We start from the raw sequence: 26,600 nt of genomic DNA, 5'->3' as shown, positions 1-26,600 counted from the left end.
CTGTTACTAACTGGGTACAAAAAATGTCAATTCTAACTAAATCCAAGGATATAAACTTTTTTTTTTAATTATTAATTTATTCAATTTTACAGAAGATTAAGAACAATAGTTCTGTATGACAAAATTAAGGAGCAGTGAAAAAATACAGTAAAGACCCACACCAGTTATATGAAGTTCAGGAAGAAGCAGAAGTGCTCCTTCACAGGTTCTGGAATAGCATACGTAAGAAAAGCACAGTTGACATTCAGGCAATTTCAGACAAGTCATTCAGTGCCATGGCCTTTTTCCTTAGATGGAGACTGATAGAGCAGCACCTGAAGCATTAAAACTAGCCTAGAGCTGTCGGGAGAAGCAAAAGGACATCTCAAATAGTTCTTTTTTGAGCTTTTCAAGATAGAGTACAAGCCCACTGGAATGCTATATTAAGATGCTCTGTTTTCCAGATGTTAATGATTATCACCACCATATCAGATTGCAACATAACCCAGGCATGTATTACTCAGGTTTTGCTGAAAAAGTCATCCTGAAGAAGAGATACCTGAAATATCTGGAAGTTACAAGTAATTTTAGATACACCACTGCAATTTATCAGAAAATAAAGCTGCCTATCTGAAAAAAAAAAAACAAAACACACATCAATACACATTAGCTGTATTGATGACCACAGCAGTCATTTCTACTGTACAGTTCTGTTAGGTCAATAGTATATGCAGGCAGTGAGAAACATTAAACAATGAGAAATATTCTGTTTTTACTTTTCTCTGTGAAAAGTAGACAAAATTAAACCCTTCCATCTTACCCCCATCCTTAACAAAGAGCTGAGTAACTGATAGCTGGTGACCTATCATTAACAATACCACACCCATTTGCCACCCTCAGTACATAATAGAAGTACTAACACAGTTGGCTACTACTCATGGCATTAAGCCAACTTGACTTTTTTCCTAGAATACATCACTAACCTACAAAAGCAATGTCCATGACTTACTTGATGACACAAGCCTTTAAAAGAAGTGCTTCAACTTTACATTGATTTTATTATAAGAATCCCTAACGCAGTTCTTAGCGATAACTAACATCAAGAAACAAGATACAAAGCTGGATCCGTAATGGCATTTTTATTCAAAGAACCCACTCTTTTCCTCTTAGCTACTCAGATGTTTCTTACAAATAATTTAGCTGTTTTCCTTGAATACCACTGCTGGACACTTGTCAATATTCCTCAAGGAAAAACTCTCCACAAGCCAACAGCCCAAGAGGCCAAGATTCTTCTGCTCTTAACTGCCTGCTCAAGTGCTGCCACTTATTTAAGTCCAACCAAGCAGCAAAACTATGCAATATAACAATCACAGCCATACAAAAGCACTTATCATCATCTTGGTAGCAGACACTGATGTGTCTGACACTGATGTGATACTTCATTCCTACCACCACCAGATCTGCTCTAAAGTTCCAAACAGCAAGATTACATTGCCCAAGCAAATAAATCAGACTAACCGCTATTTTCACTGCTGAACAGTAGTTACAGATATTTAGATCCCAGAATCAATAAGGTTGGAAGGGACCACTAAAACCATCTAATCCAATCCTCAAACCATCCCCACCATGTCTACTGAGCCATGTCACTCTGTGCCATATCTCTGTTTCTTGAACATCTCTATGAGGTGACTCCACAAATTCCCTGATAATTTTTCCCTGAAAATCCCTGCTGGATTTCCTATTTCTGGGACAGCACAAGTTAGTAGGAAGACTTTGATGGGATCTGCACAGATGCTCTACACTCATGTAGAGACCATCACTTCTCCAGAGCACAATTATCTATTGATATCACCTGCTCCAGTGCATCTTCTGCACACCTGCATGGACTAACAACCACAAAGAGCACCTTAAGCCTTCCAGTCTTTCAAAAGAAATAAAACAGCTTCCACTATCTTTTCCTCCATTTCCTGAGCTCTGTGATGATCAAATGACTGCATCTCCTGCCACTATTTTGAGCCAAAGGACTGCAGCAGATACATTCATCCCTTCTTTGCTTCCTCATAACAACAAGAACAAAAACCCTTCTTTTTCAGGTCAGGTCAGGTCACATTCTGTGATCAATAAACAGATTGAGATAGGGCTTAATAAAAAGCACAGCACACAGACACTTGAAGAAAAGAATCCCTGTGGCCTTCAGGTCTCGCTCTTCAGCAATGTATTACAGCTCTCTCAACAAGGGGGTCTGCCATATAGCTCTTAGAAAACTCTTGATTACTGCACACAACAATAGCTACTTGTGTACCTGTACTCACTTGAACAGGCTGGCTGTAGTACCATGCTCAAACTGACCCCAGAAAAAAAGTTCCTTTCATCTTGTTATGTTCAGTGCTATCATAGATTTTGGCACACTGTAACCATCTGCTTGGCAGCAATGGAAATAGCTACTGAGAAGCAGCCAAAACATTTACCAACCTCAACACTGCGTAGAGGTAGCCATGAAAATGCAGTCTCCACTAACGAATTTCAGTGCAGTAATATCCTAATATGAGATCTGCTAATTTCTACATCTAACCCCATCCTCAAGCTACAGATCTCAATGTGTCTTTCCTTGGTTGTCTATAAATAAATATGAAGTTTGTCTTCTCCAGAAGAAAAGAGACAAAGAGAACCTCCTTTATCTTCTGAATCTTTCAGTGTTTCTGAATTAGAGGGAAGAAAGAGGAGGACAAAGCCTCTGTTCTTTGCAGATTTGGAGTGTTGTCCCCTTACGACTGAACCAAATCTCTGCATCTGCCACAGCTATTAGCCTTCTCCAAATAGCAGCTGAAGCAATATGGAACGGGCTTAATCCCTAGGTAATTTCACAACTACTCATATGGTTCTGTATAGCAGCCATGAAAAAGAATCATTCTTGGTAATTTAATTCTTCTGTTGTTTGAAGAAACTATGACCCAAAGCAGGAATTTTGGATGGGTCTCCAGATTCAGGATAATAACATTGCAAACACAAAAAGACAAGGCTTCCTGAGATTGATTTCCCATTTTTTTAAGGGGACATTACTCCTAGCAAAGGTGGTAAAGATTAATCCTCCTTACATTTTAAAGGAAGCAGAAATTATTAACTCTTCCTCACTTGCACTTGCAAACCTTAAGGTCTAAGACCTCAAGTCAACCTGCCAGCTCATACAGTACACTCTTCACTCATATGTAAGAGTAAATTTCCATCTGCATAACCCTAACAGTACAGAAGGCAATGCCAAAATGGAAACTGCAATGATTAATGACAGCAGATTAGACTGTATAAGACAGTAAGCAAGAAACTGTCCTGGGAAAAATACAGGCCATCTCTTGCATGCAGACTGTTGTTCTCCCACAAATAAACTGACATATAAATGTAACCTAAAGAAAAATCAATCACATTATCTGTTATATTGCCAACTTCTTGTTTTGTTGATATTCCTGAGAGCGGGAGTGGGAGCTAGTGAAAGAGACAAAAGATCTGGAGGCTTTCCCTTAAACAGTTCAAAATCATACATAGGAATCTGCCATGGGATTCAAGCCAGGCATAGAGAGCACACAGTGCAATCTCAAATGCAAGACAGTGGTGGACAATTCCCAGGAAACTAATGTGTTAAGCTTCTTCTTCTTTTTCTTTTCTTCTAACATTCTCTGTCCCAAATAAGTACACAAATAACTGAATGTGGACTGACATAACTATGCAAAAAGCTTCATATATGCAAGCCGTTGATTCATTACTTTAGTAAGCTTTATTAATCTGTTCATATAGCTTTCCTTAATTAAGTGTATCTAGCAGGGATTTCTGTTAAGAAGAACGGGATGTCTGTGAAAATTAATGTGGAAATATTGGACATAATACATGCATCTGTATGCCATCCTAGAGGAGAATGAGAAAATTTTAATACTCTTGCTATGACTTTACACTTAAACTTTGGCTTTAGTTCTATAAACAAGGAAAGGTTACATTTCATTCTTTTAAAGGTCTGAATGCAATTCTACATTTAAGGTTCCATGTACTTTACCTTTTCTGTTGGTTCTAATAATTGTCTCAGACAACAGTAAAGAGCTTCCATTGCAAATTTCATTTATAGGCTTCTCTGGTGGTTTGTTGGCAATATTTTCCTTCTTCATGTCCTTCTTTATTTCCTGCATAAGGAAAGGCAGATGGAGAGGGAGAAGAAAAAGAAGTAAAAAAAAAAAAAAGAAAGAAAAGAAAAAAGATGCGTTACAGAATATTCTAAATCTTAAGGTCCCAAGATTTCTTATAAGCTCTATGTGTACACCCATCTATTCTAATGCTTCCCCAAAGAATCTATACAAGTAGAAATGCCACAAAATATAAGTAATTTTCAGTAACTCTTCCAACCATTACTATTTTTTTTTCTTCTTAAAGGGGCTAATCCCTTATTTAGGCATGAAAACTGTAGGACAACTTTGCAGTTCTATTACTGAAGATTACCAAAGCTGACTAGTGAAAAAGTTTCTGTTTATCCATCCATTAGCCGTACATTTGACACAAAGGGCAGAACGTGGTTCAGTGTTCCTTCTGCACAGACAGCAAAGTCTGCTTCCCCTATGTCAAGAAGCCCACAGAAACAACCATGGCAGGAAGAAAAATATGAAATAGGAAAATATGACAAATGTTTCCATAATTGGCAGAAGCATATAGAGCTGCTGTCAGAGCTGTTGCTAACCCTAGCACATTTTGCAACTGACAGCCTTTTAAGGTGATCATCCCCTTTGGCAGCACACAGAAAACATGTGGTGGAGCAATGTTTCATGAAAGTAAACCCATGGAAAGGGAACTGTCACATCAAAGAGGCTAACTCATTGGTCTACCATTATCTACCAAAAAAAAATATTAAAAAAATCAGGAAAAAAATTAGGTTTTGGCTCCAAGCTTTGCGCTAGGTCAGGAGGAGAGAACCCCTTGCAGTCTCTGCTCCATCCTCCAGCTCCAAGCAGGGAGCGCAGAAGCCCCCTTGGGTCAGACCAGGCTGCACACAGCTTTGGTCAGTTAGGTCTTAAAAAATCTCCAAAGACAGAAACTGCACAACTGCATGAGCCACCTGCTCCACTGCTTGACTGACTATGAAGAACACATTCCCTATAGCCAGCTTGAACCTCGCTTTTCTATTTCTGTCTGCTCTCTGGATAATGCCCAGCAGAACTTGCTTCAGTCTACTGATATTTTCCTGGTACTGATGGAATCAAAATTGGTTGCTGCTGTACTCTGGATGTAGAGTAACATGTGCCAGGTAAAGGAAAATACCAGTTCTCTCAATCTGCAGGCTGTGGGTCTGTTACGCAGCCCAGGAAACTGCTGGCAATGCTTGATGCCAAGACTGGCTCCTGCTCAGCAGGATTCACAGGCCCTTTTCAGCTGAGCTACTCTTAAACCCATAAGGCCCCAGTCTGTATCTCCACCAGAGATTCCTATTTTCCAGGGACAGGAGCTAGCATCTGCCCCTTCTGGGATTCTTAAGGGTCCTGTACAGGTCCCCCTGGGCTGCAGTTCTGACTTCAAGCATGTCAACTGACCCTCTCTATTTGGTATAATTTGATACGATCCTCTACACTGAACAGGCACTGGAGGCAGGTGGTGACTTCAGACAGACTCTTCCCTCAGTAAAATGAAAACTTCTACCCTGAGAGCTGTCTTTCAACTCTCACACATTTGCTGCTCTCCTCTACACCACAGTACAGTAGCAACTTCTATCATCCCATCATCAGTATGATGGATGTCCTTCAGGTTTCCAGCATAGCAGCCATTAGGAAACACTTTCTTACCATGAGGGTGGTTAGACACTAGAATAGTCTTCCTAGTAAGGTGGTTGATGTTTAAGCCCATCAGTGTTCAACAGGCATTTGGACAATTCCCTCAGTAACATGCTTTAACTTCTGGTTAGCCCTGACACGATCAGGCAGTTCCCTTCCAGCTTAACTATTCTACTCTATTCTGACTAGGACTTATGCACTGTTTCTTGGTGGTATTTTGATTACAGCAAATACAGTTGCTCTCTGACTAGCTACAACTCCCATCCTCTATGGGCCAATAAGTTCTTAAGTAGGCCAGTGGGGACTGGACAAGTACTTCAGGACACCCACAGCATCCAAGCCACACAGCAAGAACACCATGTAACAATACAAGTCAGACCAAACTCAGTGACCTTGAAAGCCCTTTCCAGAACTGTGGTCACCAGGCAAATATCCATGGAGAGCCCTGCATGGCCTGCCCTCAGGTACACTCTCACTGTGCTGATACCTTCATAAGTACCTCAAAACCTCTTGAGGCAGTGCCCAGTACAAACTTAATGAGTCAAAATGCTGCATTTCTTCTAGCCCAAGCAAAGATAATTGCAGGTTATTAGATCATTTTCCAGGGGCGATTCCTTGGGAACTTCTGAAGTAAGCAACCTCACATTTCAACCACTAAATATAAATCAGGTTCTCCGATGCCACAAACAACCTCCACAAATTCAGCCTCCATCTCCTGTGATGTGGGTTTAAGAGTGACTCCAACATGATAAACAGTTCTTTCTGGTAAGAAAGATCTTTTCTAATTGTATCCCAAACCATCATAAATCACAGAAAAAAAAAAAAAAAAAAAAAAAAGACGATCTCAATAAGCTTGTGAGCTTTTAGAATACTACAAATCATTGAATATTAAACAATAAATTCTATTCTGTGATAAAACTCCACCAGGTAACAAAATACAGCATAATACCTGTATATCTGTGCCCTATAAAATGACTATTTCAACTTAGGAAATCTAAACATTAAGAACTTTCCTCTTTTCCTAAGTATTTTCAAAATCTGTAACTCATTGACAGAGCAGTCTTCTAAATCTGGGGAGAGAAAAAGTGAACATAATAGTTCTCAAAGAGAGAAGTCTTCAACCCACCTGTAGTTTTTCAACTTCTTTGTAAGATTTAGGTTTGGTTTCAGAATGTCATCATTCATTACCTTTTGAGGAAAAACCGTTATCTGTGTGCCTGGCATACTGAAGCTTGTGCTCATGTATCAAAAGGTTTCCTTTAAACTGCAGTAAATTCTTGAATCGTGTCAGCCACAAGAGTTACAGTCAATATTTGTTATCAAGTACTTTCTGAAAGTCCAAGAACTTCTGCTATTTTCACTACATGAAAGCTTCAAGGTTTGTTTTTTTGTTTTTTTTTTTTACAGTTCTGACCTTTACAGGAAACTCAACCAAAGATATGTGAGGAAATTGCTGCAACCCTTTCCATGACAATAAGGGCAATGAAATGCTGTTCTAAGCTGATGCAGATATGAAGCGTTCCTTCCAGCCATTCATTCTCCGTATGTTTTAGAAGTTACAAAAAATTACAAGAAGATCACTACAATACTTCACAGTGACGTACATATGACTTCTGCATGCAAGGAGATTCTGCATTCTGGAGGTGAGAGGGTTCATCAAAATCACTCAAAACTTCTTGAAAACAAAACACATTCATTCTGAGAGTTAAAAGCTGAAAAATAATGATGCTTTCACAACTCGAATTTTCACAGCCTGTACATTGCTTGAAGCCAAATATGGAAGCAGGATTAAGAACTCAGAATCATGTGCAGCCCATGGGAAAACTACACAGCACGTTCAAATTATCAAAAGATGACAATGGAAATGTCAGAAGCTCTTTGACCCCTCCGACACATAGTGTGCAATGCCAGATCTTGAGAAGGCTTCTCCTTTAATCTCTTCTCTCAGAAACCATGCTTTGCACTTCAAGAGACAACTGCCACCATGACTTCCTTCAAAAAATATCTGCAACTTCAAATAGTATACAAATTCCATTACCCATTTATCCAGAAACCTCAAAATACAACTCTGCTGCAATGTTCAGCCTTCCCAAGTAATTTTCTTTGCTACTGTCACTAGTTAAGAGGTACTGAGTAATTACAAATGTACTTAGATATAAACGTAATTCCAATATTGAGAAAACTCTCGTAGTTTTACCACAAAATAAACAATGTAGCCGGAAAAAACCTTCCAGGCAACTGAACTAGCATCAATGTGAAAATTATTTTCAATCAGAAACATAGTAGAAGCACTAAAATCCAGCACATATCTTGAACTCTATAAACAGCAAAATTACTACTGTATCCTGGGCTGCATCTTAAGGAAGTGCATCCAGCTGGTCAGGGGTGGTGATCCTGCCTCTCTACCCTGTGCTGGTGAGGCCTCACCTGGAGTACTGCATCCAGATGTGGAGTCCTCAGTACAGGAGAGACATGGACCTGGTGGAGCACATCCAGAGGAGAGCCACAAAAATGATCCAAGAGATGGAACAACTCCTGTATGAGGACAGGCTGAGAGAGCTGAAGCTGTTCAGCCTGGAGAAGAGAAGGCTCTGGGGAGACCAGCCTTTCAGTATCTACAGGGGGGCTATAAGCAAGAAGGGGACAGACTCTGCAGCAGGGTCTTGTGTGACAGGACAAAGGGAAATGGTTTCTAACAAAAAGATGGGATATTTACATCAGATATAAGTTTTTATTTACAATGAAGGTGTTGAGGCAAAGGTTGCCCAACGTTGTGGTGGGTGCCCCGTTCCTGAAGATGCAGAAGGTCAGGCTGGGCAGGGCTCTAAGAATCCTGACTCAGCTGTAGGTTTCCCTATCCACTGCAAGGGAGATGGACAAGATGGCCTTTAACTGTCCCTTCCAACTCCTATGATTCTATGATTCTGTGATCTAAACTTAAAACCAACCAATGTAATGCTCTTGAACTAATAAGCAATGGTTCCCTACAGCAGGATTCCGTATCCTCTCTCCTCACTGTCTGCTTACCCCTAGTTTATAGTAAACACTTGCCCTGATGCCTGTCAAGCATGTCACGTGACAATCTTTAAATAAAGCTCCTGAGCCTCCTGCCTGTGCTAGTACCACCTCGTTCTGAGGTTATTTTGTAAACCACAGCCTCCTAAGCCTCTCTCAATGAGTTCTTTGGTTTCTGCATCTTGCCTTCAAAATCAAGTCTATTTCTGTGGCTCACATGATTTCTATCTGATTTAGGGCCTGATGGAGAAAAGCGTTATTTGTTGACTGAGTTTTACAGGCCAAACAGCCTCTCCACTCCAGCAGCAGCAGTATGCAGAACAAAGCATATTAAGGATGAAGGCTCTGGTATGCCTTACCCTCCTTTTTGTCTCGTTGTATCACATATAGACCAGCTTTTGTTTTGCTCCTTCCTGGTACAAATAAACTTGTGAAGCCCATCCACCCACAGTCAGAAGTGTATCCTACAAATTAATTACTACAAGCAGCGTATGCTACGCTAACTGCAAGCCTGCTATGGCAGAGTAAAACCAGTTTCTGCTTCAACTACTGGTGAATTCTCAGTGACCAACATCCTTGTTTAACACAGATGAAGATGGCAGTGTTAAGGTGCCTCCCAAGTGCAGATCCCAAGAGACTGTGCCCTTCCACACTCCAATCTCTCTGTTCCTCCCCTTTAAGTAAGTGCTGAGTACACTACAGCACACCAATTGCCCTCTTTTTTAAACAATTTCCACATTCTTCCTTTCCTGAAACAGCTTTGTTACATCTTTCATATTTCCTTCTGATAATTAAAGGTCTTTTGGATAGGACATGCACTTGCATATGCAGAAAGCCTTGTGCTTTTAGAAGGCTGAGTGTATTTTCTATAATAAACAAAACTCAGACTTGCCAAGCCTTATTGCAATCCTTCTACTCTGTTTCTATATGAATGTGAGGTTTTAACCTGTGTCCATTCATGTCAAGAAAATAGCCTTGTTCCATGCTGTCAACCTCAGTTTTCATTCTTCCTTTCAAAAGGAGACAGCTCATATTCTCATATACCATTTTTTTTCTTCCAGAAGTTAACAGAAAATAAAGAAATAAAAGAATAAAAGGGGGGGGGGGGGGGGGGAAGAGAGGATGAGAAACAGCAGGGAATAAAGTGGGAAGCACATGTTAAAAAATGTGTGCCAAATACACAACACAATGAGAGAAAGTCAGGAGTTAAAAAGAATACACTCTGCTCATTATGATTTGGGGTTTTTAGAAGTGCTTGCAGCAATGATTAGCTGCACTACCACCAGGACAAGCAATTTATTATACCTTAATGCACTTAACAAACCAAGGCTGAAAGTGGTAATTAGAACAAAAAAAAATAGGATAAGCATGCTATGCTGGGTGTTGGATGCAACTCCAAGCCACATCTTGACCCCTGTGCTGGCACCCTGAGCGATACAAAGTGGTCCAGGTCTTCTCTATCATGTACTCTAATGGCACCTATGGATGCCACACCATGGAGGCAAAATACCAAGTGCTCATTTCTGAGATGTTACAATCCAGGTGGAAGAAAAAGTACAACTGGTTAACAGAAACAGCAGCTGTCAGGAAGCATAGAGAAGCAGAACTGATCTGCATAGGCCAGGTGCATAAGCACTGAGCAGCATTTTATAAGTGCTACAGTAAGACACCTTTAAAGAAGACTATGAAAGAGAGTAAGTTTGCGGATTTTCATATGCAGGTTCCCCAGGGAGATGAAAAGTACAAAAGCAGAAGCTGGTTGTAAATTTATTTACCTAAGAGGTGCAGAAAACAGAAACTGTAACCAGAACAGGGGCACAGATTCCAGCCATGCATAGGTGAAGCACTGTGAATCAGAGAATGCCTTAGGTTGGAAGGAAGCTCAAAGCCAACCCAGACCCAATCCCTGCCATGGGCAGGGCTGCCCCCCACCAGCTCAGGCTGCCCAGGTCCCATCCAACCTGGCCTTGAGCACCTCCAGGGATGGGGCACCACCACCAACCTCTGAGGAAATATTTTTTTCCTAATGTCTAATCTAAATCTTCCCTCTTAGGTTTAAAGCCCTTGTCCTGTCACTATCAGACTGTGAAGATGGTGACCAAAACATTCTGAAAGTTAAAGAAGACAAGTTGTAAAATTGATCCGGGTTTTGCATTTTTGAAATCTTACAGAGGTTACAAGGTACCTTACAAGGTACAGAAGAGGTTGTACAGCTGCAGCAGGTTTTGTAATCTGCAGGTGAACTGGAAATGATATCCTTATTTCATACTGCTATTAAGCAAACTGCTAACATTTACCAGTGAACCGTGCAGCACGCACGCTCCTCCCCCGCTTACAGTCTGGGGCAGAGAGATTTTTCTGTTTTACATATTCATTGCTCTTTGTGAGTATTGGGGTTCAGGGCAGACAAGGCAATGCTGCAGCAAGAACTGCCAAGGGGAAGATGCTTGGCAGGCTGCCTCCCAGTTGGCAGCCTCTTCCTCCTCTTGCACTTCCATAACCTTCATGACAGTGGAAGGTCTGCCAGACCCTCATCAGCTTGGATCTTCTGCCTTTCAGCTGTGTTTGGCAATAACACAGCCCAATCTGCGTTTGCAGTGGTCTCAATGCAAACATGCATCTGTACATGTGCTTAGAAGCACACGTGTACTCAGTGCATCTGCGTGCACTGCATGAAGGCACAAGAGTGCTTCCCAGCCACTGTCCTTTCAGTCCAGCTCCAGCAGACAGAAGTTATTCAAGTAATTCCGCTTTTTAACAGAAGTAAATTTATTCTCATAACGACTCCATTTTCATTGAAATATCAGAAGTATCACTACTTTCATAGAATCATAGAACGGCTCAGGTTGGAAGGGACCTCAAGGATCACGAAGCCCCAACACCCCCACCACAGGCAGGGCCACCAAACTCCACATTTAATACTAGACCAGGCTGCCCAGGGCCCTATCCAACCTGGCCTTGAACACATCCAGGGACAGGGCATCCACAACCTCTCAGCAGCCTGTTCCAGCACCTAACCACCCTCATGGTAAAGAACTTCCCCCTGACATCCAACCTAAATCTTCCCTCCTTCAACTTAAAACCATTTCCCCTTGTCCTGCTATTATCTACACTTTCATAGAGTTGACTCCTCTCCTGTTTATAGGCTCCCTTTAGGAACAGAAAGGCTGCAATGAGGTCACCCCACAGCTGCCTTCTCTCCAGGCTGAACAAACTCAGCTCCCTCAGCCTGTCTTTATAGGGGAGGCACTCGAGCCCTCTGATCATCTTTGTGGCCTTTTCCTAGGATGTGCAATGTCATTTCTCATTCCTTCAGGGTGAGATATGCCAAAAGTTCACATGATAATATTACCCCCCCACCCCAGATACCTGGTCCTATGAAAAAGGCTTGCTGTTACAGATTACAGTTTTTAGATGGATATTTCTTGCTGCATATCTGCTGTCAGCATTAAAAGCCCTGTGCGTATCAACTCGTAAAGCAAAGCTGATAAGGTATATGAGATAATACTTGAATCCATGAATTTTCAGGTTTGTATCTCCGTTCCCTTCTCACAACCTTACAATCCGAAGCAGATTAACCAGTACAGAGTAAGAGACTATATATTGTCTTAGAAACAAGCAATAGCAGACATTATCACAAAATGTAATGTGTAGGATAACCAGATAAAACATCTCTGTAACACAGACAGATTCAGAGAGACAAAGTAGCACAAATCCCTTGTTCAGAATCCTATCACACACCAGATGATCCTTAACAGCAGGATTTTCTAATGAGAACATTAACTGACTCATTCAGTTGAGCCCTGCATTCTCTGTTTAAAATCATGTGGAAGATTCTTTCTTCTATGAAAGGATTTATCTTCTCTAAATGACATGTTTGGGGGGGGGGGGGGAGGGGGAACACAAAAAAACTGAACAAAAGTCATTGTGTTACACAAAAACAGAATACAGCTGCAGAATATCTCGGATTTTCATTTCAGCCCCACTTTAGAAAAAGCTCTGGTGATGGTCCAAACAGCCATTTTTCTCTCCAACTACCACATCATACAAATTCCTACCGAATTCTCTAATCACACAATTCTATGCTCCAGGATAAAGAACTGTGCCAGGAAACCGATTGGACAAATCACACTGATTGTTATTGTTCTTCGGTAGACCTGTCTTTCTGTTTGATCAACTCAACTCTTCAACCCTCAAGAGGTGTTATAAAGGCTCTACAGAGAAGTCCACTGAACCTAAACAGATACGACAAGCACAGTGTAATTCCAGTACATAAAAAATTACAACCTAGATTCCAGAAGGTGCCTCAGTATTTTAAAGAAACTCTCTCCTCAGACAGGCTGAAACTTTTTTCAATGGAAAAAAAAGGGTTCATGAAAATATTTACCTGGAAGGATAGTTACAGTGTTATGGACATTTTAGGGTTCTGTTTGTTTGTGTAATTGGTTGTATGAATGCTAGCAAGCATTAATGAAATAAGATCCTGGATTAAATCAGGGTTAATGAGATCAGGAGCAGACACATCATTATTCAAATCACATACCATGTGAGTAGCACGCGCTGCCAGACTTGTAAATCAGATATTAGAATTTAGCGCTCTTCTTTCTGCAGTCTGACAGCTTAGGGATAGAGGTCTCCTCATAAATATTGCTGGCATACACCTGCCATAGCTTCACAAGAAAACTATTATGGTTTCAGTTTTTCCAAGTGCTAAGCACCAGCAATTTCAAGAAGGTATAGATGGCAGAGGCAGTTCCTCAGTACTTCTGACAGCCATGTTCCTCAAGTCTTACAACCCTTGCAGCTGTCATGCCAAATTTGTTATTTAATTGTTTCCCTTCTTAATCTGGCCTTGCCTCCTGCAAACACTGAAGCAAGTACAGGTTAAGTCATGTGTGTTTGGAACAGGGCCATACCCCTTGCAAATCCCTTTTTTGTCTAGTACAGCCTTCTGACTTCCAACACATTGCAGATATGCTGATCTCCAGCGGCTTTTCTCTTTCCAGTATGTCTGGTATGCAAAGACTAACTAGGTCTGCTCTTATAAAAAAGAAACTGAAAAGAGCAAGATTTTTAATGACCTCCATTAAAAAGTGTCCCAGAGCCACAGAAATCCTTTTACAAGAAGCAGTCACGTGCCTCTTCAGAGGTACCAGACTTAACCCTGAAGACTTAATATTTAGTGAAGAATCCTATTCATAGAATCCTAGGAGTTGAGAAAACTGACCCAACCCTCAAACATTATGTTTCAAAAGTTTCCTGTCTAACACAGAGGAACACAGCAGCTGTCAAGCCTGTTACACTTCAGACTATTTTCTCTCAGTTGACTGCGTAGGCTGGAGGTCTCTGGGTGAAGCAACTCACCATAGACCCTCTACATCCTCTGTATGTTTTGTATGCTCTCTTAAAGCTGAAAAAAAGGGGCAAGCAAGTAAATGGACAAGGATGGGTCGATCTATTCAAAGAGAACAATGTCCTTCATTTTTGTCTTATGCAAGGAAAAAGAAGTATAAAAGAATGCAAACAGTAGAAATAACCTTGCTAAACACTGATCCAGAACAGCAAAGAGTGTTGCTCAAGACTAGAAAAGGTATTATCAGTGCTGGAACTGCTTGAAGAAGTTTGATCTATAAGTGGTATTTGTAGGAGAAGTGTAGTTCAGCATGTCAGATGAGAGAAGATTTGGCGATCATTATCCTCACCTCAAATTACTCAATCCCTTAATTGCTCAACGTTTGCAAAAGAGATTGGCATGTTACCTTTGAAGTAATGCATCATACTGAAACTCACCTTTGCAGTTTCTCAATCTAGTGTTTACTCTGCCTGCAGGAAACTTTAAACAGTCATGGATATCAGAGCCGCTTAAACTCAATAGCTTGTGTTAAAGGAAGAAAAAACACAGAGGACACATTATGGTCAAGTCCACATGACAAAAACTGATGTGTATCTGCCTAGCATGTTCAGCAGAATTCCTGTTTACAGACAAGAACCACGGCATGAGAAAGTATGATCTTTGTTTGGATTAGTCTCCTTTGAAACAGCAACAGGCATTTTATAATGCTTTCCAAAGTGACATGTGGTGCCAGCATGCATGAAGCTCACTGCTCTTAAAACTAATACAACTCTACAAATAAAGCAGGCAAAATAAAAGCACTAAATATATAGTCCTGCTAAGAGAAAAGAAAAGCTTAAAGATGAGTTAAAGGTAGCAAGCAGACAGCAGATACATGGAAGTCCCCAAGGATGAAGAAATGGTGCCACTTAGTCACATATAACAGCAATCTTTCAATAAAGATAGATTGGAACACTAGGAATGACTCCTATTGATCTGCCACCTTGAACAGCCAAACACAGACCAAGTCAGCAAGCAGAAAAATGAAGATTTCATTAACCACAAACTCATATGGATGTTGTCTTTAAGTATTTTTTCATGTACTTCATACCTAGGTCATTACCTTTTACATTTAAACAAAGAATCAAGAGAGAAAGTTTCAGATATAATAAGTGGATGGAATATGCAACTATTATCTAAGCTCTGCTAATTCATTTTAAATGTGCTTTTTGCTGATCAACCTACTGAGAAAAGAACATTTCATTTTGAAAGTTGATAAGCTCCTGGTCTGTGAGCACCGTACTCTAAGGGAAGACACTGAGTGTTAATCCTATATGTTGAAGAGTTTTTACCTACATTTCAAGCAAAGACTTCAGGGTAACCTTAACTACAAAACTTCTATGTCCTCAAACTATGTATATATATATGCTGAAACGAATTTCTGCTAAATATAAACTTGCAAGGACTCTCCAGACAGGAAACAATGATGAGGAACAACTTAACTTTTGTTCCCCTACAGCAGCCTATCTTGAAAGTAGTTTTTTGCTGTAGAAAATAAATGTCTGTGTATGCAAAGCACAAACCAGAAAAGACTAAGCCTTCAGAAATAGATCATTGGATAATAAACAGAAAAACAAATATATCTTGAAAAAAATAGGGAGGAATCTCACTTAGCAGAAGACAATAAACTTCAATTTATGATAAAGTACTTTCAAGCAATGCTAAGCAGTTTTCTCCCAAGCAATTCACAAGAGGATTCTCCAGTAATCCTGTACCCAAAATGTACTTTTTAATAAAAAGAAAGATCACACAGGACTTTTTCTCCCTGCTACTCTGACAGCCTCTAGAAATTAAATGATATCCCTGATTAGTTGGATTTCAACTCCTTCACTGCGAACACCTCCAAGTTCAGGTATCATTCTGTCAAAGGAATTTTTTTGTTGTTGTTTTTCTCTTTACAACATCAACTTTCACATTTCAGAGCAGAAATCAGAATTTCCTTTGGCTTCTCTAGGGGCCATCTTCATATGCTCTGATTCAGAAGTATGCACTGAGCCTAGGTATTCCTACTGAATTTAACAGGTCTTGTCATGGTATAAAACTTCTAGGCTTTTTACATAATGAAGCAACCTATGAAAGAACCTTGTCACGCTCAGTCTTCTGAGCATAACTTACGAGGAAAAAGTGTCTGGCTATTGACAAGCAATAGCAAAAATCACCCAATCTCACCACATAAAGATAAATGAAAATACAGAATCATGCATGCTTTTGGTTGCAGCTGTTAAGCCTTATGAAACCACCTTCTCACATTCTCCCTTTAAAAGCTGTATCTGGAGGTAGCTGGTACATGTCACATATCTGTATGTAAATACTCTCCACAGCCTGTATTAAAGTCTATTGCACATCCAAGCACTGGATACACACAAACACTCAACTTTATTTTGACCATCGGTTAAGACTTGTGTGATTAGAAAAAAAAATAAAAAAATTAAGCAAGCTAACTAGAACTAAAAATGAAAATAAATATCAAAGCTGATAAATTTCAGGCAGGCGGGAAGAAATACTTATGACACTCGTGCTTTAATAGATACTTCAAATTCCAACTCATATGAAGGATGCCACTCATAACTTTGGGTTGTAGGATTCCAACCATTTCTGTACTCCTCCTGACCCCCTGTGATTCAGGCTGGAGTGGAATATTGAAAGACATGAAAGTTGTCCAGGAGAACCTGCACAGCGGTATATTTTCAAAATAAAAAAGGATGGGGGAAAAAGAAAGGAAGAAAAAAAAATAAAAGAAAAAAATAATGTGAGTATGCTGTTTTATTAGCAGCATGTCTGTAACCACAAGCAAGCTGGGTAACATAAACTACTTCAGAAAGGTCACTGACTGCTCCAGACAAGACCTGTGACGGACACTTCCAGAATTCATATAGGACTTTGGATGTGTCTGCACTGTGCGTACAGTGTCCAAGTACTGGCATGCAAGGGTGACATTCACTAAACTATAAATACACAGACATGAAATGCAGGCAGTAGATCCTTAGTCTCCTGTGCACACCTGCTACTGATGAAAAGAACTTTAGGCATGTTATAGCTGGTACCCATTAAAGATGAACTTCATATGTGGCTATGACAGTGCCTCAATTCAGCCTTCAGTCCTTTAAAGAGAATTGGCTGTTCCTACATTTTGCTGCTGGTCATTTTTTCATACCTTATTCTTTGTTCCCCTGCCATACAAGTATTGCACAGCCAGTGAATGACTGGATCAAATTGCTATTTACAGATACCTTCAGACCAAGGCACTTTCATCAGCACACATTTCAGTACCTATCACTAAATTTAATTTGGCACAGACTACGAAACACGAGGAAATAGTTCATTTGATCTGCACTTCACCTTTAGCACAGGGCATGAGCAGTGATGAGAGTCGCAGCACGTGAGCCCTGTGAGGAGTTGAAGTGCTGAAGCACTGGCCCCCACCCACTGCAGGGAAAGGGAGGTAGCTGGTGAGCAAATTTATCTGGGCAGCAGCAGCCAGATTTCTAAGTCCTACCAGCTGCAGCAAGCTCCTAAAGCAGTAATTTTGGAGTATGCTAAGTCCTTATAAATCATGTTTATCATTACTACTTACAATGCCTTTTCAAGAAAATCACCCACTTCCTCAGCTAGATAAGTTTTATCTCCCACTCACTGTGGCCAGACCCACTCAAGTGAATCAACAGTAACTAGAAAAAGCCATGAAAAAAGGAAAAATAAAATAAAAATTGAGTCTAATAAGAGCTGTAATGATCAAGTACTGGTAAACTCCATGTTTCCAGAATTTTAAGACATTTATTAAATACAAACACAGATGGAAAGGAATTGACTTTTTCCCATTTATTTGCACAGTTAAATACTTAAACAGAACTCTGCGCTCCTTAACGTGAGCAACACTGACAGTTTAATTGGGAGTCGCAATAATTTGCCATTTGGATAACAAACAACAACACAGATAATAAAGTGTTTTCTATTCCCTCTCTTTACCACAGGGCATAGCATTCTGTAATTCTTCCACGTTCTCATAACACTGTTTTTGGCACAACCAGTGATGAAAAACAAAGCAGGTCAGTTGTCAATAATACAAATGTCCTTCTCATACTCCTCCTTTTTCTTTTATAAACCAATTTACAGTACATACACTTGCAGGACTCAGGAAACTTATGGATTCATTTATTTGTCTTAGTTTATCCCTGACGTTCTTCCCATTCAAAATTTAAATTTTAAAAGCCATTTTCTATGCAAATAAAATAAAATAAAATAAAATAAAATGCTTCTAAGGCCAGAATAAAAGACCGTCTTCATTTAGGTACTCGAGTTTCCTGCTAGATCAGTGGCTCCTCAAAATATTAACTCAGGATTCTGCAGTGTACAAGAAAAACTGGAAAAGCACACTACCTCTTCTTCACAAGTTCTGTCCTTTCCTTAGGACGTTTATTTTCATACACTCAAAATTTGTGCAGGTAAAGAACCCTTTGATAAAAATACTCTGTCTTCAAACTCAGCCCTTTCCCTTCCACCATCTGAAACTACTGAGGCTACCTGATAGGAAAACAAAAACAAGTCATTCCTGTTTATAAAAAGGAAATGCGTATACTGAATTAGATCCAACATTTAGCGAAAATGTCTGAAATTCAAGCCTAGCAAACTGGGAAAAAGCCTCAAAACAGCATAGCAATTGGACTAGGTAATATCAACCTTGTATCTCATGGAGCCTGATCAGCTTTTTCCCCGAGTGTGATGAGGTACTGATTATAAAATCACAGCTGGAATAATGAGAGTAACACTTCCAGAAAGGCTGGTGGTTGGGATGGGCTGCAAATCAGCCTTTCCATATTTCCTCCGACTACTGGAGAGGCCTAAAAACATACTTATAACAATCACAAAGCATGCATTTTAAGAATAAGAGGCAGTGCTGATGAAAGGAAAAGAAAGAGCTTGTCATCAAATCTTACTATTCCTGTCGCTATCAAGATCTCAGAGGAGAGAAAGTGGGGAAAAGAAGTAATGAAAAACCAGCTGGAGACTTTGATAAAAGGATTAATAATCCAGGAGGTTGACCATCCGTCCCAGTCAAAGACCTACTTGTGGGAAGGGAGACTCCTTCTCTCTCTTCCTTGAAAATCAAGTCCATCCAAAGACCTGGCTGCTAAATGCATGTTGCAACACAGCCAGAAGTCAGACAACCCAAATACTGGGTTTAGAAGAGCAGGAGCACAAGTCAGGGAGCAGAAGTAGATTAAAACCCAATGTATTACCTGCAATTGTTCGATAAAGTCAGAATTTTGGGGGAGAAGGGATTGAATATGCCAATTTCTATGAAAGATATATAAGATAAAAACTGCTGACTAGGGGTGAACTGTTCCATCACTACCTCTGCCCAGTCACCTTGCTGAGATACTGAGTCCTCACTCCTCAAGGACACCTCCAGCACAACCAAAATCTGCACCAACATTTTCTTGTGAAAAATTATTAGCCTCTACAAGTTTCTATACAAGGATTCTGAGTGGTAAAAAAGGAAAACTCAACTCCATTACAGTGCAGTATTGCAACCTGACAAAAGCCATATTCAAAGCATTTTCCTTTTAGGATTACATACAGATTATTCTCAATCTGATGCATAGGTAATTTCTGTAAGTGACTACAAAGATACCAAGAGATAGGAAGTACAGTAAGCAGTTACTTTCAGTGCGGCCAAGGAGTGCTGAAGATCTCCTCTGAGTTACCATTTCAGTAAGCTTACTATTTGAAAACAATGTTTCTTAGCACGCTTTCTTTTTAGCCCGAGCATTTCTTCTATCAGCACAGAATCCACTGTGCACTTTAGTCTAATTGCAACTAAGTGAATAACTACTTGTAATACTTAAACTGCCTTAGGAAAACTAATGTTAACATATTATCACCTTTTAAAACAGTATCACTAATGTAATTTCTCCCTTTTTATAGCACTATTCCACTTCAGTAACAGAAATGTAGCTCTCCTCAACAGACTTGTAAAATTGCACCTATAAACTCTAGTACGCACCTACCATTTTTCCCTCGTAGTTCAGGAAAGCAGAACATTATCCAAATGGAAGGATTTTGAGAATCATTAAGATGTTAACAGAACATTGCTGTGGACAACAACCCAGTGACTCTCACATGATGCAGTCAAAGAGTAGACATGATATTACGCTGTCCTCCTACACCATCAACCATCGCTATAGGTTTGTTATGTTCTACAGGTCCTCAAGACGATAATATTAGACACAATTCAGTGGTCAATCAATCCTCCTGAGTTACATCTAAATTATAAGCAATGTTACATTTAAATCAATTAGATTTTAATAACTAAATTCAAATTTAACAAAGAAAACAAGCAATAATAATAAAGAGAGGAGCTTGGAACTTCTTAAAAAAACTCACAGAGATTTTTTCTTGAGTAGAAGAAACCAAACGAAGACTCAGTAAGACCAGATCACCACCCAACTTAAACACCAAAAAGTGGAAGAGACAACACGTATTTATACTCAGCCATTCCATTGTGACTTCTAACAAAGCATAAGATGGGCACTGGAAGTACTTACTCAAAACACTTCTTCAGTATTCAAAGCATCAAGCCCAGAACCGCAAGTCTTATATAAAACAACAGTAACAAAATGCTTAAAGGGAATTTTATAATATTGCAAGAGGTAACAAGGACACTCCAGTAGAAGGGCCATTCAAAAGAGTCTACCACCTTTTCTCCACAACTATCCCTTAAATGTGAGCAAGGAAACAGGATACTGAACAAGACAGAGCAGCTCCTGCATCTTTGTATCCACATGGGAATAATGAATGCTGCATGCACTGGTCTGAACCAAGTAACCTCTACATTGTTTGGTTACAAGGCACTCATAGTTCTAATATGCTACCTCCCTAATGCAAGCCTCATAGAAAAACACAACGTTATCTGAGTATTTTCCCTTCTTTTGCCTCAGGCTTTTAACATGCAGGGCATTCTTCTGCTCTATAAAATGAGCTAGGAGATGTCAAAACTAAGATTGCTGTGATACATGGAATGGATACAATCCCTCCTATTAAACATAGATAGGATTTTTGATTGTCAAGAGAAAGAAAAACAAATGTATTTTTAACCATAGATTCTGCATTTAGATGTAATAGCTGTTGCCTTCTCCAGTTGCCTGAGCAATACAACAGATTAAATTAAAGCCATACACCTGGTTTTAAGCTTCCCTTCAAAATCTGCAGAGTAATTTCTAATTCCACTGTGCAAAAGCTCTCCAAACAAGCACACAGTTCACAGGAAAGCCCTGTCCTTCTCTCTTCCAGGAGGTACAAAGTAGATTCCAGTAGGCTCAAACTTGACCATGTCTGTGAAATAGGATGCTTTGGAATTTACCAGTAAGGCTGGAACACAGACAAAACAATGTACCAAATACTTTCTGCTGGTTTTTAAGCTACCCACAACCTACAAGCCATGGAACAAGTTTGGAGTTGGGTCCACTTTGGTCCACTCAGCAGTTTTGGGGCGTGGTGTTGTTTTTTGTTTTTCAGATTTTCATGACTATGTATGAAGGTTCAGAATCTGACACAAAGAAATTTCCACAATCTGCTAGAAAATGCACCCTAAGCTGCCCTACAGCACCAGGAATGGAGCTGTAAGGACAATCAAACCGCTAACACAGACCCAGGAACTCAATCCTACAGCTTAAAAAAATATGCTGATCTGGTGAAAGGCCGCTAGACGCCAGGGATCATTGTTAGCTGCTATGGTTACCAACAGAGTTTTAACTCTGCAGACTGTAAACAGTGCCAAGTATAGAGCCAGCTATACAGTTAATTATTTACAAAGCAAAGAAAAATATGTAGCATAGGCAGAAGGGGAATCTCACATGCAGAATCACCTTCAACTCAGCTTACATGGACTTTTCAGAGCCTTTCTGAAATAAGCATAGAGGACACCACGGTTATGGCTCAAGACATCCTTTTAAGCTGAAAATGTATTTCAGGACATTATCTCCAGATTCTTCTCCCTTCTATTAATGTACTTGGAATAATCTCTGAAGCACAAGAGGGGACATCCCACTACTTCTGGCTCATTATCCTGACAGCATTTAGCCATCTGAAAAATGCTTCTAAAAAAGCAATGTCCAGAGGGGAGCTGAAACGTAGTATGGGTGAAAGTGGAATTAAACAGGGAAATAAGATACTGGCATCATATTTTCAGAGATATCAAATAATTTAAAAGGTCAGCCAAAAGAAGATGTGTTTTAGTACTGATGCTCTTCACTATTAACTCATCGCAGCTTTGACGTATCTGACACATCTGCTCAGTGCTTTTGAGGCCATTCCATTTACTGTCAGCCTTGCTCAGGTGGGCCTTCTCCTTTGGAATTATTAGCAGAAATACCAGCAATCTGCCTAGAAGCTGAATCATGGATTCTTTCTACATGGTCTCAAAGTCTGGCAAATGAGTTTTCTATTAATCTTAATAAGTAAACAGACAACTCCATATATTTAGAAAAATATGTTTGTAAAAAGTGTGAAAATAGTTTTCTTCAGATATCCATATGCACATTCCATTATTATACACCATCTCTACTCAGGAATGGAGTTACCTTTTCTTCAAATTTCAAACAAAATACTTTAAATGACATGAATGTAGTATATTGGTGCTTAGACTGCAAAAACATTGTGAAAAAGAACAAAGCTTAAACAGTGCAGCTCTTGCTCTTTACCCTCTGCTCCAAATTGTGCAGTGTCAGAGCTCCCACAAGCAGTACCTTTGCTCAGAGTGTAGCAGAATAGATCCACATGCCAGCATGCCTGAAAGACATCAGCACGGCTGGCACTGATGAATGGCAGTTCAATTTTTGCATGTGCCATCAGCCCACAAGCACAGCCAGATCTCTGCAGAGATTGTCTGTTGCTGTCTAAGCCCTGCTGCTATCACCTGGGCAAGCTACGGTATTAAGAAGGGGAAAGTGAGCACAAGGCAGAAAGCACTTTATGAAACATCAACTACACAGAGATACTGGCTTTGCAGTGATCCTGAAAACCCACTGATCTCTGGCCAAACTGCCTTTTACAAACCAACTCCTTCCCAAATTACAGAGAGAGAAGAAAAGAAACTTGAGGGCAAGTGACTAATGTGTGCATGGCTGAAATATTAATCACTCCTTGCTTCATATTAGCTCTGACTTTGGCACATGTATCTAAAAATATTTGGAAATTAAAAACCTTATCTATCCTTCCAGTGACATTAGAGAATGGACAGAAACAATTATGCCTCTTCGGCACATATCACAAAGGAATCCTTTTGTGTACGTGTAACTTAGTAATAGTTTATATTGGTATTTTGCAACTTGTAGAAGTTATAGGTTGTTTTACTTTTAAATACACAGTAAATGTCCCTGTATAGAGCAGCATGCAATGGAATTAACCTGCCGGGTCAGAACATCAGCCTATACTACTTTAACATCAAAAAAAGTGATGACACAGCTATCTTGGTTTTCTTGCCAATTAAACTGGTATGCTAAGATTCCATATGGATTCTGAGTACTACTTCTGTTTTCAGTCTCCCTCATTACCAAGATATTTCATTGGATAGCCTCTCAGCTGTACAACCACACTACACAGAGAGTAACTCCTCTCCCCCATTTGGATAATGAGTTGTTTTCCTGAGCTATGAGAAAAAAAGATGGGAAGAAAACAGTGCAGGAGGAGACGGATACATCCTGAGACTCCTAAAAAACTGTAAGAACATGGAAATAGACATTACTGTTGTTTCCATGTGCAGAGAGAGAGCAACCACATTGTGAAATAACCCTGTGGCACTTTATTTATGGTGACTGAAATCCATTCACCATCTCAAGGGAAAAACAAGCCTCCTACAAACACCACAAGAAGCCAGTCCATCTCTTCCTCATCCTTTCCCCCTGCAGCTTGCACCATTTTGTTCTAATAATCTTGTGCAGGCTTTCACTGGGAGCAGCTCCCAGCTCAGTGAAGGATCCAGCAGTAACAACAGGTTGAGTGAAGGCACCACCCAAGACCTTGCTATTGCAAAGTCAGAGAACACATTTGCTGCAAAGGGAGAGAAAACTGAAAATGTGCCTTCATTTTCCAAAGGGGAAGCCACTTCATGAAGAAAAGACATGGAACTGTCTGCTTAACAGCCACACACTTACATGAAATAAAAAAGGTTCCGTTTTACAATGCAAGATAGCTTCCAAAGCACATAAAAACTCCTTGTTTTAGCTTTCACCACTTCAGTTGTTTGTAACATATTTAAACAGCCTGCGCCGAGGAGCAAATTGAAGCAGGATCTCTATAATGCAATTGCTACTGTCATAATAGTTTTGTGCTTCTAAATCTATTTAGTGGGCTCTGGAGCACAGCACAAATCTTGTAAGGGTGGCTCAGCATTTATGCCTGCCTAGCAGTGAGCAGATATTTCAGTTAATACTATATAGCTAATTGCAGCTTTATCCCTGTCTGCATCACCATTACCTCTTAACTACTGCTAGGCTATTTTTTGCCTCAAGAGATTTTATTTTCTGTTTTTCTTTTGGCATATAAGGAAATACATGTTGCTGTTTCACAATTCTTCTTCCTTCCTGAAAAAAAAAAAAAAATGTAATCCAGCATTAAAATCATCTGCACTTCAATCTGGAAACCTAGTCCTTGAGATCTACCAGTGTAACACACACATGATGCTGTACAAACTGGGGTAAAACACATTTGGAACAAGGACAAATAGTACAGTGCTTTTCAGTAATCAGTTTTCACTTAATTCACAGCAGGCAACAGAATATATTAAGAGAAAAAGATTCCTACGTAAAGTGAATTGTGATTAACCAAATACATTCTTCTCTTTGGTATGTGGACTTAGAGCATGCCCAGAGGCAGCCATGCCTGTCCCTAATTAGAAGTTTTATAACAGAAAGTGGTGAAACATAAGAATGGTATCTCCAGCTAAAAACCCAATTTATGTTTTTGTTGGTTGTATTTTGTATTTGGAAGCTATCCACATTTCTTCTTTACATTTATTGAAATTTATTATTCCATTTTCTGCATTATGGATTAAAACATTTCGTGCTTTTCAAATAGTTGCTAAAATTAAAGATAGGGAAACATCTACTTCGTATGAACAGTTATTTCTCTGGTTTTGTTTTAAAGCAAAAGACACATTCAACAACTAAACTGAACTGCTTTCTTTCCTTTGGAAATGTAACTTATCCTTGTACAAACCTCACGAGATCCGAGTAAGTACCCTCCAATATTGCAAGCTGGTTCCTATTCTAAATGCTCTCTTTATCTAGCTGTTCTCTTGAAAAACTTCTTTAAGAATCTGTATAATGAAATGACTGAGATTTGAAAGAGAAAAATAAACCAAAATCTTCCATTAACTTCTCTCATTTCTAACAGGAATCTATTTCTAGAAAACAGGCTTAAGACAATGTTGGTTTAACTACCTCAGAATCCCGAACCTTTGCAAAACACACAGAGGCACGTTTCAATATGACATACCTTTAAATATTACCATGAGTAATATAAAGAATGTGCTTTTGGGTATCCAAACAAAAATCTGACCAATGCAGTGAAAAATAATAACAATAATCACTCAAAACCAAAAAGGCTCACAATTGTCAGACTTAACAACAGTTGCTGAAATCTCTACGGATTTCAGCCTCACCGAACAAGTTGGAGACTCCGTCCAATCCTAACGCCAACCACGCTGCACATGCTGGGATACCTGAGAGCGCTTACTGCCAGACTGCAAAAACAAGGGCAGAATTTTCCTCTCCCAACAGCTCTCAGTTGTACCAGATGGTGATGGAGCCCAGTACAAAAACTTGCACCAAGACTAAGCCTAGTGCTTGCAGTGCTTCCATGTCAGCACTGTAGCAGGAGGAAATCATCACAGATCAATATGGGGAAACAAAAACACCAAGGGACGAGAAGCTAATATATTCAAGTATGGATTTGTCTGACAAACTTGTTGAAGAAGAAAACTGGGGCAGCCTAGAGGGTGAATCAGAGAATTTAGGATGACGATCTGCAATACAAGGAGGGAAGCAAACATAGAATCTGACAGAAGGAGGAGGAGACTGCAAAAGACACAAGCTTATGAAGCCTTCCAGGTGTGACCAGGGAAGGAGCAGTCATATTTAACATAGAAATAAGCACCAAAAGTGTGCTGCAGCCTGGGGGAAGAGCTAGGAAGAAAGGATGGAAAGCAACTGAAACAAGATAAGGAGCCTGAATAAAATAAAATGAAAATACAAAGCCTGGAGTAAGGCAGGAGCCTATTGGAAAAAGTCTCATTTCATGTAATTAAAGACTAAAGAAATATTAAGTCCTGGGTAAACTGACATTTCCTGTAGTACTTGCATACAGTTCTGCAGTAAAGAAAGGAATGATTACACTACTGGAGGTGAAATGAAGGACTGGGA

The 26,600-nt window shown here is 39.8% G+C and overlaps 1 protein-coding gene across 6 annotated transcripts in view; it reads right to left on the bottom strand.

Moving 5' to 3' along the window:
• SH3KBP1 (SH3 domain containing kinase binding protein 1) overlaps window positions 1-26,600 on the bottom strand; it is a 215,334-nt gene that overhangs the window by 137,346 nt on the left and 51,388 nt on the right. For all 6 annotated transcript variants that reach the window (XM_072330073.1, XM_072330081.1, XM_072330089.1 and 3 more), the window contains one exon: window positions 4,019-4,142. In XM_072330073.1, coding sequence (XP_072186174.1) covers window positions 4,019-4,142 — 124 coding nt within the window. The remainder of the gene's footprint in view (window positions 1-4,018; window positions 4,143-26,600) is intronic.

Source organism: Excalfactoria chinensis, chromosome 1, assembly GCF_039878825.1.
Source record: "Excalfactoria chinensis isolate bCotChi1 chromosome 1, bCotChi1.hap2, whole genome shotgun sequence".
NCBI classification, from domain to species: Eukaryota; Metazoa; Chordata; class Aves; order Galliformes; family Phasianidae; genus Excalfactoria; species Excalfactoria chinensis.
This window is presented reverse-complemented; position numbering and strand designations above follow the sequence as displayed.